The following is a 19,224-nucleotide window of genomic DNA, read 5'->3' as shown; positions in this document are numbered from 1 at the left end:
TTCAAACACCACTTCAAAACATCATACTCTATCAGCTAATACAAACGTAACAATATTATCAAGCATTACAAAGTAAACGATAATGTGGTAGAAAATGATTTTCTGTAATCAATATTCACAAATCCCTCTGCCTTCACAAAATTATGACAATCCTGAAGATTTATTTTACAATGTATTTCTTTTTTTTTTTAAAAAAAGCCCACAAGTTCATATTTCTTAGATAACACTTCAGCTTCCTGTAATATTTTAAATGAACAAAATGTGTGAATATAAGTAGCAGCAGTTGAATGAAATTGGAAATCTATTGTTATTAAGAGTTAATATTTTATTAATTTTGTCAAATTATTTTACTATCATTTGTATTACAAATTTAACACTGCATTATAAAGCATGTGAAGTAGGATAAATTATAAATAACAGAAAAGGCATACAAAACCAAAGAAGTAAAAATAAAATATTTGTTCACATGAAGCAACATCTTATAAAATCAGAGAGAACATGGTGGCAAATCCTGTTCACATTTCTAGGCATTTGGACGGGTGGCGGAACTTGCATTGCTTCTTCTTCCCATGGAATCTCATCGGGCATCACCGCCTGCACTTCTCTGCTGATGTTGTGCGGAACTGCTGTGGCACATAATGGCAACAATGTTTTGAGACTGATTCTGCAGTGCTACTGTTAACCCTTTCACCAGTGGGACATTCAACAGCCCCTGGAGTGAGGTTAATTTTAAAATTTTTTTTTGTTAAATAAAAATATTCTTACAAAATTTTAAGAAAAACTTAAAAATATATATGATTAGGTTACGTATAGCAAAATTTTACCAAATTAATTATTTCATTAGCCTTTTTTCAGTGTTTTGTAACATATGTAAGGCTATACATACACACAGATTTTTGTCTGCAGTTATATAGTACATACAACATGATAAAATACACCTAATTATTTTTTAAAACTATTATTTTTTTTTAAAACATATTTTGAAAAAAAATTCTAAATATGATATAGTAATAAAAGTCACTGTAGGTGAAAATATGTATGCATTTAGGTTACACACAAGGAAAAAATCTCAGCTCCCAGTTATCAAGTTTGCAGAAAAAAAAAAAAATTATATTTCACTTTCATAAATACAAGTGTAGAAAAAGAATTTTAGAAATTTATGAAATGAAAGAAATTAAAAAAACTATTTTTTTTTTAAAATAATTTTTTATAATTTTTTTTAATGTTTCGGTTTGTATTTTCTAACCTCAAAACCCCAGGAAGCACGTATTAGAATAACAAGTTCCTTAGAAAAAAATTTGCACATTTCTGACAGAATTATGAATTTTGGTACATGAACACCGTTTATAGGTTACTGGTACAAATATTTACCACCTGTTGAGCAGGCTAAACGGTTACCGGTACAATAGTTTACCGAAGTTCCACTGACACTCAACAGATGGCAGGGCAGTTCACTCCTGCCAGAAAGTTGGTATGCAGCCATTTTCTAGCTACAAAGCCAGGGGTGGTCAATAATCCTACCAGTGACCATTAGAGCATTGTTATTTTTGTGTTTTTGTGTTATTTATGTATATTTTTGCATATTTTCTCATGATGTGACTGCATAATTCTTACAAGGATATTTTTATTCAGGTAAGCAACATTTTTTCTAAATATCAATAATATATTTTCACAGTAAGATTAATTTTTTTGGTTGATACTGAGTAAAAACATTGGTAATAATTTTTAGTCTATTTTTTTTTAACTATTTTATAACCTATAAATCTGTAAAAAATCTTTTGAATATTTATTTGAAAAAAAGTAAAATAAAGTAAAGCGTAGTCAGGCATTATTTCATAACAAATTTAGGGTTTCTAAATATATGGCATGGATAATATTTACTATAAACGGTTGTGAGAAGTGATTATTTTACCTGGTTGGTGGAAAAAAAAGGAAAAAAATTAGTTTAGTAAAAACATTTAGTTGGTGTATAATTATGTGTGCCTTATATCTGTAGTAGTTATGTTTTCATTAGTAAAAAAACTCTAAAGCATAGAAATATATAATATATATAAAATATATAAAAATGGTGGTAAACTATCCTACCAATGAGCATATGAGTGTTCATATGTGTGTGATGATATACTTATTATTATCATTTTATCATTGCATTTACTTTGATGATGTATTAGACATTTACTTACCAATTCTAATAATTGAATTTTGTTATTTTAGGTGAAATGGCTTTTTCTGGTAAATACCTTACATCTGATGAAGCACTAGAATACTTTTTTGCGTTAGATGATGAGCAAGCAGTAAACTCGGATGTTGGTGGAGATGATGATGCAGATGATTTTCCAGTAACCATCAATCGTTCACAAAATATTCATGACTCATCTGAAAATGATTTGGATTCTGATGACTCTCAAACTGATCCTTCATATGCGCCTAACAATAGAAAAACATTCACACCATTTCCATTACACCCTGACATTAGTTCAAGTAGTGATGAAAGTGACACACCAAATGAAGAGAGGATAGATTCATCACTAGAATTGAAGAAATTGGGCGAAGATCCACACTCTTTTCGGGATGCTGCTTTTACTGTTAAAACAGGTGCTCTAGTGGAAATTGATACATCTAGTCTTTGGGGAGTTTTGCAGTTATTTTTACCACTTTCCATTCTGTCACACATTGTCAATCAAACGAATCTTTATGCCCAACAAAATGGATGCCGTCTTCATTTTTCTGAAGAGGAGCTCCGTGCATTTCTTGGAATACTAGTAATAATGGGTTTTCATAAATTACCAAGTTTGCGTCTATACTGGTCAAGAGACGAAAATTTCCAGTTTAGCAGAATATCCCGCATAATGTGTGTGAAAAGATTTCTGAAGATGTTGCGTTTTTTGCATCTAAATGATAATACTCAAATGCCATCAAAAGAATCCCCTGACTTCGACAGACTTCTTTTGAAGGTTGTCCGAGCTTTTTTTTCTCCAGTAACAAGACATTTATCAATATATGAAAGTATGATACCATTCAAAGGCAGAAACTGCATGAAACAATATATACCTTTGAAACCTACGAAAAGAGGTTATAAGGTATGGGTTCTAGCTTGTGCAGTTACAGGATATGTGTGGTCTTCTGATATTTACAGTGGAAAATCTAGGGATGGTACTGTTACCAGGTGTTTGGGTGAGAAAGTTGTAATGAAGCTTTCTCAGCCACTGAAAGGATTGGGGTACTGTGTTTACTTTGACAACTTTTTCAGTTCAGTCACACTTCTATCACATCTACTAAAGATTTCAATTTTTGCTTGTGGAACTTTGAGGACGAACAGAAAGTTTTACCCTAAACATTTGATGAAAAAGGACTCAGAAATGAAATTAGGTGATATGGAAGGGGTTCAGTGTGGAGATGTCAGTATTTTCCGTTGGCGAGATAGGGGCAAAAAACCTGTATGCGTGATTAGCAACATGCACAACAGTGCAGATAAAACTACTGTGCTGCGAACACAAAAGAACGGAGACAGGCAGCAGGTAGAATGCCCAAAATCCATTGCAGACTACAACTCTTATATGGGGGGCGTAGATTTATTAGACCAACAACTCTCTTGCTATGAAATTGGGTGGAAATCAAGAACATGGTGGCTTAGAATCTTCTATTACTTGATTGACTGTGCTATTGTGAATTCATATATAGTGTATAGCACAGAAATGAAAAAAAAAAAGGACAGAAACCCTTGACACAGCTGATGTACCGCTCAAAACTTGTAAATGAAATGATAGGAACATTCGTGAGCCGCAAGAAGACAGGTTACACACCAGGAAATTCAAAAACCAGAAAGAAAAATGTCCAGGAACATCATCTAGCACACACAACAATGTCAGACTGACCAATGTTGGCAATCACTTGCCTGCTATAGGGACCTACAGGCGCTGCGCATTCTGTAGCACAAAAAAGAAACAAAACGAAGCAACATTATTTGCAAGCAGTGTAATGTTGGGCTTTGCAAAGGATGTTTCACCCCCTTTCACAAATCGAAGTGACAAGACAAGATACTTTGTCAACATATAAGTGTAGAATTTTCTATATGAGTGACATTGCCACGTAATCTGAAAACTTTAGAAGTGGTACATATCAATACTTTTGTAAGATTATATATTTTTAACTTCATTTAATTTTTTTTTGTAATTTAGGCATCGAAAATAATTTCGTTTGCTTTTCCAAACAAATGTATTTGAATAGAAAAAAAATATTGTAAGTATGTCAATTTTTTTTAGTAACAAACTTTTTTTTATCTTTTGAATTACTTGCAAAGAGAGGTACATTGTAAAAGCATAGTGAGTGTGTGTGTGTGTGTGTGTATGTATGTACAACTAAACATGTTGATTTACAACATTTATGTTGTAAAATGCTGTTTCCAAATTTCAAAAAAAAAAAAAAAAAAAAAAAAAATATATATATATATAGAACATCTGAGAAATTTTGTACATCATATTATTTTGTGTACATTTATTTTATTGTTTCAGTAATTCAAAAATTCAAAAAATTTGTATGGAAAGGAATTTTTTTACAACACATTTGTGAATACTTTTGTTTCAAGAATCTTACTTGTCAAAAAAATGCAATACAGTTCTTATTGAGTAAAAGGATGTATGTTACATATACCTAGAGTTAATGATTCCTAAATGGTCCTTGGTATAATAATTTACCACCCCCTAAATTAATTTAAAAACTTAAAATTCAGTTCAAATTATTTATTTTGTGACTAAAAAGATGTTTTAAAACATGAATACAAAATAAGAATCTATTCCGACGATTCTCGACTTTTTGCCCTATAAAAGGTTAAATAAAAATATTCTTACAAAATTTTAAGAAAAACTTAAAAATATATATGATATGGTTACGTATAGCAAAATTTTACCAAATTAATTATTTCATTAGCCTTTTTTCAGTGTTTTGTAACATATGTAAGGCTATACATACACACAGATTTTTGTCTGCAGTTATATAGTACATACAACATGATAAAATACACCTAATTATTTTTTAAAACTATTATTTTTTTTTAAAACATATTTCGAAAAAAAATTCTAAATATGATATAGTAATAAAAGTCACTGTAGGTGAAAATATGTATGCATTTAGGTTACACACAAGGAAAAAATCTCAGCTCCCAGTTATCAAGTTTGCAGAAAAAAAAAAAATTTATATTTCACTTTCATAAATACAAGTGTAGAAAAAGAATTTTAGAAATTTATGAAATGAAAGAAATTAAAAAAAATATTTTTTTTTAAAAATAATTTTTTATAATTTTTTTTATGTTTTGGTTTGTATTTTCTAACCACAAAACCCCAGGAAGCACGTATTAGAATAACAAGTTTCTTAGAAAAAAATTTGCACATTTATGACAGAATTATGAATATTGGTACATGAACAATTTTTATACATACATAGTTACAAGTACTATCTAGAAAATTACAAAAATTTAAACTTATAATGGCGATGTTACAAAAATGTATTGTAAGTTACACAAACAATTTCTGTGAACAAAAGCAATACATATTTGAAAATAACTTCATAAAATATGCACTTATTATGATAGCATTACATACAAAAGGTGTGAAAAAGTAATAAATGCTTCTTATATCAACTATAAGTTCTTTATGTTGTGAAATATTTGGAAGTATGGATGAATGCACAATGGAGTGTCACATTCGGTGCACATCCAAAAAGTGTCCCTCAGCCTTTTTTCCCCCTTTGTAGTGTGACTGCATACGAACACTTCTGCTGTGGTTTTCTTTCAGCATTAAATTATGAGTGTCACGACACAACATAAATTCTGCATTTCTACAAAGTTAATTAAGCGCAAAATCGCTAAACAAATTAAACACATATTTCATTATATATCAAATTACTTCTTTAATCCATTCCCACTCTAGATCAAATTATGAAATAACCTAGACAAATTCGAGTTTTAATGGGAAGGGGGGAGGGGGTATTATAAAATAAAATACATGACTACTAAAAAAGGTTAATGCATAACAAATTTATTAAATATTGTTCTTAAACGGTTTCATTAAAAATTAAATATGTCATGCATCTTGCAGTTAAATGTGTCCATTTATTAAGTAATTTTTTTTGGAATAAATAACAAACGTTTATACAGAGATGAATAGTTAAAATTGTTACTCATATGTAGGAGAATGTAAATATTTTGATGTTTTTTGCTCAGTCAAATTTATTTTATTTGACTCCCATCTTAATTATAGTACCTATTTCATAAAAAAATTTAATTACAATAAACTCATAACTTTTTTTTAATTATTTGCAACATTTAGGTCGTTCATTGAAAAAGTAATTTATTTCACGACTACTTTTCTTTCTATAATTCCATTTCCTAAGTAAAAATTCATGAAATTAACATGATTAATTGGGATTTTTCAATGAAAACATCATGAACATAATATAATGACGTACCTGCTTCGTGGTTCAAGTTTTGTTCTGGGGTAGCTATGTTTGTTTGTGTGTTACTCAAACCTTGAACTGGTTCATCTATATTGCTATCACCTACAAATTAGAAAAGATTTTCAAACCTAAAGCAAGTGTAAACAGCACAAAATATATAGTTAATATTGTGAATGGTTACTGAAAACTAAATACAGCTCAAAATATAACAAGCAAAAGTAATGCACATGATATTTAGTCTTTGTTATGTCCAAAATTAAACATAACTTTCTTAATGTCATTGAAACAAATAAAAAAAGTACATCATTAATAATATTAATTATTTTACCTTATAAAACCTTTCAGCACTATTTGTTTATGAACTGCATTAGTTATTCTGTGCATATTCATCCTGTTACAAATTCATCTACAACTAAACCTATATCAATGTCACAGTACAAACATGGAAAAAAAAAATTACCCAGCTGTGATGGGCTTTGGCACTCGTCCCCATCCATATTTGCATTAGTCTGAGGCAAGTCTTCCGGAACGTTATCTGGAAGCAGATATATATATTTTTTCAGTTCGTCATAAATATTTATTATCTTTCTAAATATTTTTAGATTTCTATTGTGAATAAAATTCTTTTGAGAAGAACAGGTAAATATTTGGTCCGTGGTGAGTGCGAGATTATCCAACTAATTGATATTTTGTATGATGGTATTTCCTAATGGAATAGCTCATGTAAGACTTAAAATAGAACCTGCAATGAAGGAACTTAAAAAAAAAAAGGTTAAATAAATACAACTTTTACAGATCAAATGACGTCACAACGAGAAGAATATGTTTAGTCCATTTTTTTGTGGAAATTGTGTTAAAGCACATTCTGATTGACAACTGCGATTAATACAAACCTGTGTAATTTACATTAAAACAACAGGTATAATCCTCCAGATATTTCCCATCGACTTAGAGTTGCCAGTGTGTGTTCTATACAAGCTTTAAATACTGGTTTTGCTCTCCTGAAAAATTTCCTGAATGTGACTTAACACATTCTTCCCGTGTGATCTTCAAATACAAAAAAAGATTAGAACGAAAGGTGAATCGCATCCACAAAAAAATTAGTTTTTGCTATATTTATTAAATTGTTTCATTTCCAAATGGCATAACATTTCCAAAAATTTTAAACACGTACACATTTTTCATGAATTCTGTTCTTATACCTGCCACAAAACTGCACGCTAATTATAACAAATATTGTAGACTATTTTTTTGGAACAGATTGTCACTTTTACACTAACACGCTTGTTATATATGAATGAATTACCGGCATTTTATTGGAACACCGTACTATGGTCATAGGTGAAGTGCAGATTCTTTCACCAAAAACATTTTGTAGGTGTAAATTTAAAATATTTAAGATCTTGTTGAAGCTTATTTAATTTATTAATTTTAAATTGTAACTAGGATAACAAACACCATACTCAGAAACTCGACCACATTCCGAACAAAATTAGGCCCTTGAAGTTAACGCTTGACTCAGTTATGAAACATTTCGGTTGTTTTTTACTTTTGGTTTACTTTCTGTAAGTTTTAACATTGCAATACGCCTGTTAGCTGATAAAGTTATACAGATATAATTTCGGATTTTCCTCTCTGTCAGTGTTAATGAAATTAACCATGAATAAATATAAAAATATTTACCGCTTTAAGAAATGTTTGTTTGTCTGCTTTGTCTGTCCGCTATGTTTGTCCTATACTAAAGTATACAATTGGTGAAGTTATTTTGACAGACTGCTTCTTAACCATTACCTGCTGTTACATGTAAGATGTGATAAACGTCGTAAGGGTGCGGTTCACAGATAACATATTCGCTACATTTACATTTTTTTTTTTCAGTTTGGTAAAATGTGAATAAAACCTTTGGAATCCAATGTCCGGCCACTCCATCGGTCAATATAAGTTGTGTCTCCGTTACCGGATACAGTGATGATTCGAAGAAGGCTCTTCTGACTGGGAGGGGGTGTGTGTGTATTTTTTTCCAAACCTAATTGAAAACTAGGTGTGTCTTATCCTCCTTCCTGGCTGTGTTTAGACACGCAAATGCAGTCAGCTTTCCCCTTCTTCTAGGAATGAATGTGTGGGCTTTACCCGCACATGCGCAGAACAGGGCTGTGAACCGCAGTGTTGCCAGTTCTTCTCCACCCTTCCCCTTCTTTCTTACTCAGATAAAGCTGGACGGCCCGACAGTGCCTACCGTCTTGTGTATTTTAGATATTGTTATAACACGTTACAGCGCTGTACATAATAATTGAGATTAACTATGGTTCAAGATGTAACAATAATATACATTGATACCTTTTATGAAATGTTTTCATAACATCTCAAATAAATATTGAAATCAGAATTTACAGACCTGCGCAATCATAGTTAAGAATTTAAATTTTATGAAGGTTTCCTTCAGTTCTGAAGTCCTGATGTTTTGACACGTAATTTATATTGCTCACGTAAGGAGTTAAATGTATAACATAATGGCAGTTAAACGTATACAAAGTTATTACCACAAATAAAAAATAATATCTTCTCTGAATAACTTATGTGAAATTAATGAATAAGTTGTCTTTTAATTGTCTATGAATAAAGTGTCTTATTAAGTGGTGTAACAGTTGAATAATATATCAGGTATTGTGTACGATACAATACCTAAATCATTTGAAATGTAAATTTTCCTGGTCAAAACTCCAAAATGGAATACTGATAGGAAATATAAATTTATATATTATTTACATAAGAGACAAAAAAGACATCATTTACAATCGTGAAAATTTTAAAACCTGGGTTTGTTTAGTGTTCAAATGTACGCCGTCAATGTAATAATTTTTAAAAATTCATCTTCTTTCATTATTACCATTGGCTGATGCTGGTATTTATTTCGGGAGATGATAAACACATACTTAAAAAATTTATATAGTAAACTATGAGTATGAACAGTTACAATATCATTCACAACATGCATCACTGCTTGTGTTGTTTGTTATAAGAGGTGTTGCTTATAACAGCTCACCTTGCATTACCCAGAACAATATACCACCTTCGAGATCTCGCTTTTTTAATTATTCTATAGAAGGATTTATCCTTCATTCCACCCCGCATCCGCCTTGGTCAAACACCGGAATAAATGAGAATTCAGTGGCGACATTAATGAGCCGCAGGTAGTGAGTGAGCTGGTGAGTGCTGCACTTTCTCGGAACAATACCGAATAACTGTTAACCAATCTTAGTGTAAAAAGTATACTTAATAGAGTAATCATGCGAAACCCTTCCACCAATGACTGATTAATTTCTAATTGAAATCTGCCAGCCTAGAATTACAAAAATAAATCGTTATAATTCATGTATTTATCTACATTTAGATTGCGGTTTTACATACCATTCATTTTAAGATATATTTAAAAAAAATAAATAAACATATTGTAGCTGTTACTATGTTGCGTCTTCCACAATAAATTTCTTGTAGTTTAACGTTTCATGATATTTATAATATGTGTTACCTTAACTTGCCCTTCCATAATTTCGATGATACAATTACAGAACTAACACAAAAATGCTATCATATTGAAGATTAGTCACCGAAATGATTAAACTTTATGTATCTAGGAACTATTACGTACACCTTTTGATATAACACACGTATTTATTGCAAGCGTTCAAGTATAAAACTATATTCTATTTATGTAATAATTGGTTTTCCAAATGTTTCTGGAAGTATTATGTTTCCGTACTTATAGATTACATAACACTTAAAGATATAATTTTACTATTGATATTTATAAGACACCGTTTTATTATTGAAAGTTTAAAAAATACCTTACAATTTTCTAATTTAATGAAAATAACACTGCCTACAGATTACATTAACGAGTATAAAAAAATTCAATGTCAAAGTTCGTATCTGCGCTATTGCAGCCTACATCTTGTGTGAATCTGTAAATTTTTATTTTGTTCTTGAATATATAATTTGAAATAAACCAATTTGTATTCTCAAGACATGGTTCATAATAATGGAGCGCAAGGACAATGGAAACAATCTGCCCGTGTAATACGTCAAGGAGAACTAATATTCACGAATTTTGGACAATATGCGCTGAGTTAAAAGCTGTTTGCATTGCAGATATTCCATAGGTAGAGCAGATTGGAATAATTTCATGGTTTTCCAATTCATTGCACGACATTTAATTCATTCAAGAAAATAGCAACAGTGTAATACAGTGTCTCACCACTTTCATTGTGGAAGGTTTGTTCAGGGGCAGTGATATTTGTTCTTACGCTGCTCGAACCTTGGATTGATTCATCCGTATTTGCATAACCTAGAAAAAAGAAGAGGTATTAATCTGAACGAAATCGTAAACAGCAGGTCATTTATACTAACTATATGGTTACTGAATTCCTAACATTCCTCAAATTATAACAATCAAAGACAATGTAAGTAGATTTTTTGGTTCTAAGAAACTAGCTTCAGTTATTATTTAATTAAGTATTTATTCATTTGTTTTGCAAAAATGGGAAAGTAGACTTATAAAACCTTTTAATGTTATATGTTAGTGAACTACTTCGTCTGTTATTTTGTGCATATTAATAATATCACAATTTACTTAAATTTAAAACAAAACCCCTATAATAATGTTACAGTACAGTACACTTGAAAAAAATACCTGGCTGTGATAAGTAGTCTATACATAGGCAATCACCCCCGTACATATTTTCATTTGGCTGAGGCAATTCCTCCGGTTCGTTATCTGAAAGCAGACATGTAATATTTTAAGTTCCTGAATATTTTTTGACATCCTTCGATGTCTTTGCAAATTTTTGTTATTAATAAAATTTGAAATTGTTATTAATAGCTGGGTTTAAGCGGGAAGACTGGAAACAATATGCCACTGTAGCTCGTCAAAACGACTTAATATTAGGACTTTTTTGTCAACTAGACAATTAGAAGGAGATTACATTGCGGCTGCTTAATAGACGGCAAAATGGGGTTCATAATACGGTATTCAAGTTCACTACACACTACCTGGTAGTTGTGCAAGCCCTTCAGGAATGTCACCAGGCAGTTCTGTTAAGTCGTCATGGTCGGCGCCTCCCAACAGATCTTCCGGATGACCGATTTGTACACGATGTCTGATAGCCGAAAGAAATTCAAAAACTGGAATTCTTCCGGACACGACGTGTTCTTGAGCCTGTTTTATGCACCGATCTTGGAGAAGCCAAGTCAGTTTTCTTGGTCTGGAGACTTGCATTCCTTGTTCTATTCTTTCGATATTTCGGCACTCACTTCCTGAGATACTTCGCAGAGAGTCTGAAATATATTAACTTTTAATACAATTTAATCAAACATTTAATAACGTTGCAATTTTAAGGATACCAAGTTTAACCATATACATATTGGGGTACAGATTAGTCATTAGGAATACTTATTTTAAGATTCAGCTGCATATATGGATAATATATCTCTTTTATTGCATATATATATATATTGTAGGTACGTACATTTTGTTGTACGTATTTAATTATCTACTACCTCTGTGTTTGTGTACGTATTCTATACTAATAGTAGTACTATTCGAGCACCGTGATAAAATGACGCACTCTGTTATCGTACATCCTGTGTGTGTACTCATGCTAACTCATTAAATGAAGGAAATAAATAAATAAAATCATATTTGAAATTAGTAAAATAAATTTATTATTTGTTTAACAAACAACAGTGTAATATGAGTGGATTTTGGGCAACAAAAATCAACAACATTTAGACATACTAGCTAACTACTAACGAATTCGCCTGCGCAATTTGCTGATTTCTTACCATGAAAGATTTCAATTACTTTTAAACATTTTTGCAAAATAAAAAGGCATAGTAAATGCCAGGTGCTTAAAAGATTTAATTAACTACCAGTATATTGAACATTTACATATTTTAAAGTAGTGATGCGTAGGCCGTTTAAATTTTATTACAGATGAAGTATCTTATTTTACAACTTTTGTTTCAATGTTTTCGAGTAAATATTTAATCTGTACGACATCACACTTACCTCCTTTTCATTTCATTTGTTAGGTAATTACATACATTGTTAAAGACTTTCATTACATTTATCCAATATTTTAGACCAACTATCACCTTATTAATTATTTAATTAATTTAATTATTTCAAGAATAACGAACAAAAATTAATCTTTTTATTAAAACGAATATTTTAATATACAAATATATTTTTTTTATTTCATTACTGGAGTTCACATCATAGTAATTGTATAACCTATAACGTAATTTTTATACTCTGTTTCACATGAACAAAATTCCATAATATTATTATTTCACCCCACTTCTTTTCCCACTGGGATGCCCACGTAGGTGAACATTAAGAACTAAGTAAATAAGGTAATGTCAATATAATTTTAGCAAGTGTAAAGTTAGTTAAAAATTAATTACACTGTTTATTGTCAATAAACAAATAAATATAAAAATTATGCAGAAAAGTACAAAAAGCTTTAAAAAATATTGAAGGTAGGTTTCAGGAACCGGTCGCCGCACCACTTTCCTCATCAATGTAGGTCATTGATCAGACTAAAATAAAACCGTAGGGCATAGCGTAACCTGTGTAAAAATGCAAATGATCGTTCTGACTTTCAGAGATGTGGCACGACGATAGTGACGGATTTACTTCTACACTAAATTTGGCTTAAGTTGTCTATTGAGAAGATGCAACAAAATCGTACATATTGTTGAGAACTGTCAAGTGGATGCGAAAGGATAGGATAGCCCTCAGAAACCCAATCGGTAGGGCCGTAACAACATTTTACATTATAAAAACTGGAAATACAGTTGTTTCCATTACCTGTGAAGTGCCAAACATTTGGATGTGGCCGTCCGACCACCATCATCAGGTGCCTGTGGTACGATTCTTGGGCATTGTTGGTACACCTAGCCTGCCCAAACACGGAGAATGATTTGGCCGCCACTTTCTTCAGCCATTGGTTTTCAAAGTACCTGAAAATTTACAAACCCGTGCTCAAATTCCAGTGACCTTTTCCATATGTTCCGTCATGATTTAATTTTGTGATCATGCCATTTTCACTCAAATTTCTTAATGTAAGAAAGTTTTTTTAAAGTATATATTGCATTTCCAGGAATTTACCCAAAAGATGTCGCCAGAAGTGTTGACTGAGCTAACTCAATAATTTTATCCTTCTCAATTACAAATACATAACTTATCATACTGTAACAATAAACGTGTTTAGATCAAATTATTTGCATATTTTTGTTTATTTTGTCCTGTAATAATTAATTTGTTATCGTAAAACGTCACTTACTGAAGTGTTGTAGAAATTGTTGGCATCAAATTTTTTGTTTCGGCGAACACCTTCGCAACTTTATAGCCTTCAAGTGCTTTTTCGTGAGGCAAAAGTGGAAGAGCTTGCAGCATTCCAACAACCTTTCTTACATCCTCTTCTTCTTGAAAGGTCTCGACTCCAACGAAAGAAATCGCTTTCTTCACGACAGCCTAACAACATTTTATACGCAAATAATTATTACAATTCTTTAAAGTGGTGTTCAGAATGCTTGATTTTAAAATGTAGGGAATGGATTGTAGCCGATATTATCACCTGTGCAAAGTGAAACCAACAACCGACATGTTTAGTTTCGGGGAAATTCTTCTGCGACTACTTTCTTCAGTGCTGCCTCGTAATCGCTCATGATGCACAACGGACTAAACTCCCCACAGATGGTCTTCAAGTATCGAAAGATTGCCTTGTAAGCTCCGGCTGTTCTGTTCTCCATTAAACAGAAAACAATCGGAAAGGCCTACAACAAAACACCGATATCTGCGATTAAAAACACGCAAGAATTTGCCTAACGACAGATTTAACTATATGTGTTTTAAATAATTTTCTTGTATGACAAATGTTATCAGAATAACTCATTTACCAAACCTAATTGTCCTTTTAACACCATAAACTGTGATCTAATGTATTATGAATTGTTAAATATTAATAACATGAAAAGAGGTTGACTTCCAGCTACATTAATTTCATTCTTCCACATGCACATCATCAAATACACAACACTTTTGACAAGCCAAACTCAAGGAAACTGTAAGCATAGGAATGCAAGCGTGCTAGTTTGTATGCATTTATATCTCTGTCACGGGCACCTTAATATAACTCCAAATTTATATATAGAAAATTTTTCAAAAATCAAGCTCTTATTTCAGAGCTATTTTATAGATATTCTCAAACTAAAACCAGTTCACCAGACCAATAATAAAAAAAGATTACTGTATTTTACAAAAAAAAGCACATAGGGAAATATATAAACTCATAATTTGCTACACCAGAGTACCTACCATATGTTAGCCGATACTGCTACAGGAGTGGGAGTGTGGAGTCGGAGCCCCTAGAACGTAAGTTTTTTGTGGTTTGTCCGCCATCTGGGATGACATCACGGCGGCCATTTTGGATGCTCTTGACCTCTAACCTTGACCTTCTAGAATTACCCAACATTCGCAAAAACTTCCACAAAATTTGCCTTAAATGACCCAAATATCGACACGAATTCCAAAATTCTGAAACACACTTCAACCATAAAATATCAAAAAGAAAAATTACAAATAAAAATATCACAATTTTGAGAGAAAAATTCCAGTGTCGAGAGATACTCTCCCTCTTATTTCCCAAAATAATGCAAAAAATGGAAAATTCTGGAAAGCAGCTTCAGAATCCAGGTGACCTAGCCACAGACACCTTGCTAGGAGATGGAGCCCAATTCTGATGGAACCAAATGCAGGTGGATCCCTTTTTACGGCATGCAGGCCTTGCTACGAGATGGAATCCAATTCTGATGGAGAAAATTGTAGATGGAGGTCTTGATACGAGACGGAGAAAAATACAAATGTATATAGATCCAAATTAGCTACCGAGAAGTGCTTCCTTTTTGTAAATGTGCTGCCAAATGAGCTTTCTACTGTGCTTTTTTCGTTCGTAGTTTTCGTCATCTCGTGGTCTCGTGGTCTCGTGGTCTCGTGGTCTCTCTATTCTCTGTCATTTCGCGGTTTGTTTCGTGGTCGCGTGGTCTGTCTCATCTCTGCTGTAGTTTCGTGGTCTTGTAGCCTCTCTCGTCTCTCTCGTCGTCTCGTGGACTCATAGCCTCGGATATCTCATGGCTTCATGTTATGTCGTTTAAATTGCCTCGTGGTCTCTCTGGGGTATGTCTTCTCGCGATCTCGTAGAGTCTCACTTCTCTATCATCTTATGGTGTTGCGGTCTCGTATTTTTCACATCTCTATCATTTTATGGTCTCATGAACTTGTATATACTCGTATGCTGAGTATCCATTGCGTGTCCAGTTTTTATGTTCTGTGTGTTCATTCCTTGTCCTGTTTGTGTGTCTTCTTTACATGTACTGTGTGTTTATTGTGTGTCCTGCATGTTCACTGGATGTCCTATTTGTATTCACTGTATGTTCTTTGCATGTCTGTGCACTACATGTTTATTGCATGTACTGTGTGTTCACAGCGTAAAATTTTCATAGTCTCGTAACTATTTAATGAAAATCAGTTCTTAATTAGAGTAAGATATTAAAAAAAGGCTTTAATTTTTTATTTTTTATTCTTTAGCGACTGTGGGTATATAACACAGCCCCAGACGATGAGACCATCAGGTTGTCTCGGCTGTGGTTCAGTGAGGTTAATCTCGCGTGGTTGTGTCATGTGTGATTTTAGTAACTCTGAATGGGTTACATACCAGTGGAGCTTGTGTTGTAGTTGGTTTGCCTGGTATGGAAACTTGAAAAGACACATTAGGATTGCGAAGGACTAGTTTTACAATCATCAGAACCCAATGAAGACCTTTGTGGTAAGATCTTTTCAGTGATGATGAGCACCAAGCATAATGAACTTTACTACTCCCAATCTAACACATTAGACAAATCTTTGCTGTGAAACAAATGTGGTGACTCACTCTGTCGTCCTTATTACCTCAAAAGGCATAACACTATATGTAAAGCTAAACACAAAAAAATTCATCATAGTGCTACATGACTTTCAGGCATGAATATAAAAGGGCCTTGACTTCAGTGACACGCCCAGTTCGTCTTTGTTAGTGTAAGGGTGACAACAGACTCTCCTGACAGTTTTTAATCAGTGTAACTCGGACTTGAAAGCTTGTAACCAACTCGTGTCTAATATGTTTCTATGTGTACTTAAATGCAAAAGCTTGGAAGCACTGAGCAAAAGTTGGGAGCAAGCCCTAATACCATATCATCTCCCAGAGGTGACACAAGCGGAAACAAGACGAATTTAAAGCATTCACAGGAGAACAGGTTGAGTGATTGAGGATCGACAAGGCAATAAAGAATCTTAAAGATTACGGTGGTAGTTTATAAGCATATTCATTTTATTGTTAACATGGGATTATAAATTAGATCAAATTATTTCTCCCTTTTTTTTTGGTTACACAGAAATTTACATTATTACAATGCAGTCTTAATTTAAACTTGATTATGCATCATTTGAATAAAAGTGACATTGTATGATTACGAAGTTACTCTCTCGTTAAGTTACCAAATGTTGCAACTTATCCTAGCCTGGCCAGGGATCTAACGGAAGTTAACATACATTATAAAAAGTAGGATACAATATCAAATTTTAACCATACCAACTCCACTTGTACCCTTATATTAAATTATTTCTGAAATTACATGATTATTTAATCATGCTAAGCAAGATCAATTTCGATACTGCTGTCATTTACAATTTTTGTTGTAACAAAACAGTGTCATTGTTCTTAACAGTGATTACAGACTAATTTCATAGTCCTGGTGGCTGGCGCATGTCATCAAGAAGGAGAACAATGGTGGCCGAGAAGAAAGAGAAGCCCGCTGCAGGGTCGCTGGTGGAAAGGGTTGCATCTGTATTTGAATTTGGTACTCGGGAGACGCCCGGGGTGGTGCGTAAACCCACTGCACAGAAGCACAGTGTAAAATTAGGATATTGGAAGTTTTCAACTATATAAAAACAAAAGGGGAACGTCAAACTAACTATTGTGGAATGAGGTGTAAATTATTACTCACCATCGTGGGTTGCAACTCGCAGATTAATCCATGCAGGAAATGTGACACGACCGCGGGTGTCGAGCAAAACTACGATGCACTTCCGGTACTACCGAATACTGCTTAAAATCAATAATGAAAATACTTTTTTTCGGGAACACTCCCGGATCACAAGCGACTACATACTAAGTAGCCAACTGGAGAGATCACTGGAAACAAAATTTAACTAGCGAAATAATTCGCGGAAGTTCCAGGACGCGATCTGGGCTCGGTCAAGACAGAAGGATGACTTATTTCATCATGGGAAGCGCAGTACATTAAAATGCCGAAAGGCGCCTGGGGGCAAAGAAGAGGGGGGGGGGATCGAGGGCTATGATTGGCTGGTACCCCGTCAGTTAGGGGCCTAGGCATCAACCGGGGGAAGGGGGGTATGTGTGTATTGCAGGTGGACGGCAGTCAAGGGGCAACTCGTAGAGGGGTGTAACAGGCTGGGACGGGGGGCACTCTCGTGGCGAGTTACGGAACTAAATGCAGTTGGTTGCCGGGGCCGCCACGAGAGATCGCGGTGGAGGCACTGCACATAAGCTAGGACCAAAGGGGCGACACTGGCGCTCCGAGACAAGAGGCTGGGGAAGTAGACGGGCTCGTGGTTGTGACATAGGTCGCAGAAAGCACGAATGTGCCGCGCTCAGGCGGGTAAAGACGGAATTGAGATATAAACTTTAGTTCACGATACCACCGAGAGGTACCGTTTGTGGTATATCTGCGAAAGGGAAGACCTTGGTAGGAGCACTTCTCGGAACAGTGAGGATAGTGTAAGGGGGGGGGGGGTAAATGCACAGTCAGTGGGAAAGCGGGGCTTCGGCCCGAGGCTACGTGCCTGGCCGGGGTGTAACTTGGGCCGAGAGGCCTGACCTAACTCGCCGACCCTGAGAAGCTTGCCGAAGCACAGAACAAAACGTGAGTTCGTGACAGAATGGATCAGGAGGTACTAGATAACACACCAGGGCGTGTTCTGGACGGTGGAAACTAAAGCCTGTCCAGCAGAGTCGGCTGGACACAGTTATCCTGTGCTGAGGGAGCCTGGGAAAGGACTGCCAGCAGCTTGGCAAAGTTTAAATGGGAGTGAGCCTTAGAAGGGAAAAGTTTAAATATGACAAATATTTGGGACCCGTAGGTCTGAATGATGAAAAACCTCCAAATTGACATACAAAGTTATTACGTTACACGGTACATGTGGCGGTGCCTTCCACAACTGATGCGTCTCTGACACTGGTCGACACTACACGTGAATTGGGGGCCGAATCTAACACTAAAATGAACAATGCACGAATAAACCCTGATAGGAAAACATATAGCAGATTGTCCCGGAACCGAATTACGTACTGTCCAGGATGGGCTGAAAAGAGTTAATAGTGGTCCGCCCTGATGTGGAGTTAATAGTGGTCCGCCCTGATGTGACGAGGCGGGCACTCAATGCTGGGCACGGCCATACCGATGGTGCGGATCACTCTCCCGCGGTCGCTGCACGTCCCAGTGAATGAGTCGCTGGTAAAGTCACTATTCGCATTTAGCTAATCAGCGGCCCTGCGTGGGTGAAATGCAAACTCCTGGCGGAGTGGTTGTAGCATGAAACGCGGGTCCACGATAGGGTACCCTCACAAAAGTGAATTCCATATTAAGATGCAAACT

At 34.2% G+C, this 19,224-nt stretch overlaps 1 protein-coding gene across 3 annotated transcripts; it reads right to left on the bottom strand.

The window, feature by feature from the left end:
* Nucleotides 1–407: 407 nt before the first annotated feature.
* LOC134531126 (uncharacterized) lies at nt 408–15,026 on the bottom strand. 3 transcript variants are annotated; one of them, XR_010074942.1, is made up of 7 exons: nt 13,797–15,026; nt 13,322–13,473; nt 11,500–11,784; nt 11,141–11,224; nt 10,706–10,795; nt 6,463–6,985; nt 408–626 (listed from the first exon to the last, which is right to left on the bottom strand). XR_010074942.1 is itself a non-coding variant. In XM_063366698.1 (7 exons), exons 2-7 carry the CDS (start codon nt 13,907–13,909, stop codon nt 6,837–6,839), a joined length of 873 nt encoding a protein of 290 aa, XP_063222768.1. In that variant the 5' UTR covers nt 13,910–13,987; nt 14,091–15,026; the 3' UTR covers nt 6,007–6,836. The 3 variants fall into 3 exon arrangements, 2 of the variants coding, with proteins under 2 accessions (XP_063222768.1, XP_063222769.1); XM_063366698.1 differs by lacking the exon at nt 408–626 and having other exon boundaries at nt 6,007–6,985; nt 13,797–13,987; nt 14,091–15,026; XM_063366699.1 differs by lacking the exons at nt 408–626; nt 10,706–10,795 and having other exon boundaries at nt 6,007–6,985.
* Between the last annotated feature and the right edge of the window lie 4,198 nt (nt 15,027–19,224).

The sequence above is a fragment of the Bacillus rossius genome, chromosome 3, assembly GCF_032445375.1.
Source record: "Bacillus rossius redtenbacheri isolate Brsri chromosome 3, Brsri_v3, whole genome shotgun sequence".
NCBI classification, from domain to species: Eukaryota; Metazoa; Arthropoda; class Insecta; order Phasmatodea; family Bacillidae; genus Bacillus; species Bacillus rossius.
Note: the sequence above shows the minus strand (reverse complement) of the source record. Positions and strands in the feature narration are given on the sequence as shown.

Coding starts and splice junctions, on each gene's coding strand:
- LOC134531126 (XM_063366698.1), bottom strand. CDS start 13,909: ATGCTGCAAGCTCTTCCACTTTTGCCTCACGAAAAAGCACTTGAAGGC. Junction 11,785..13,321: donor AAATGTTTGGCACTTCACAG/GTAATGGAAACA, acceptor AATATATTTCAG/ACTCTCTGCGAAGTATCTCA. Junction 11,225..11,499: donor AGGGCTTGCACAACTACCAG/GTAGTGTGTAGT, acceptor GTCTGCTTTCAG/ATAACGAACCGGAGGAATTG.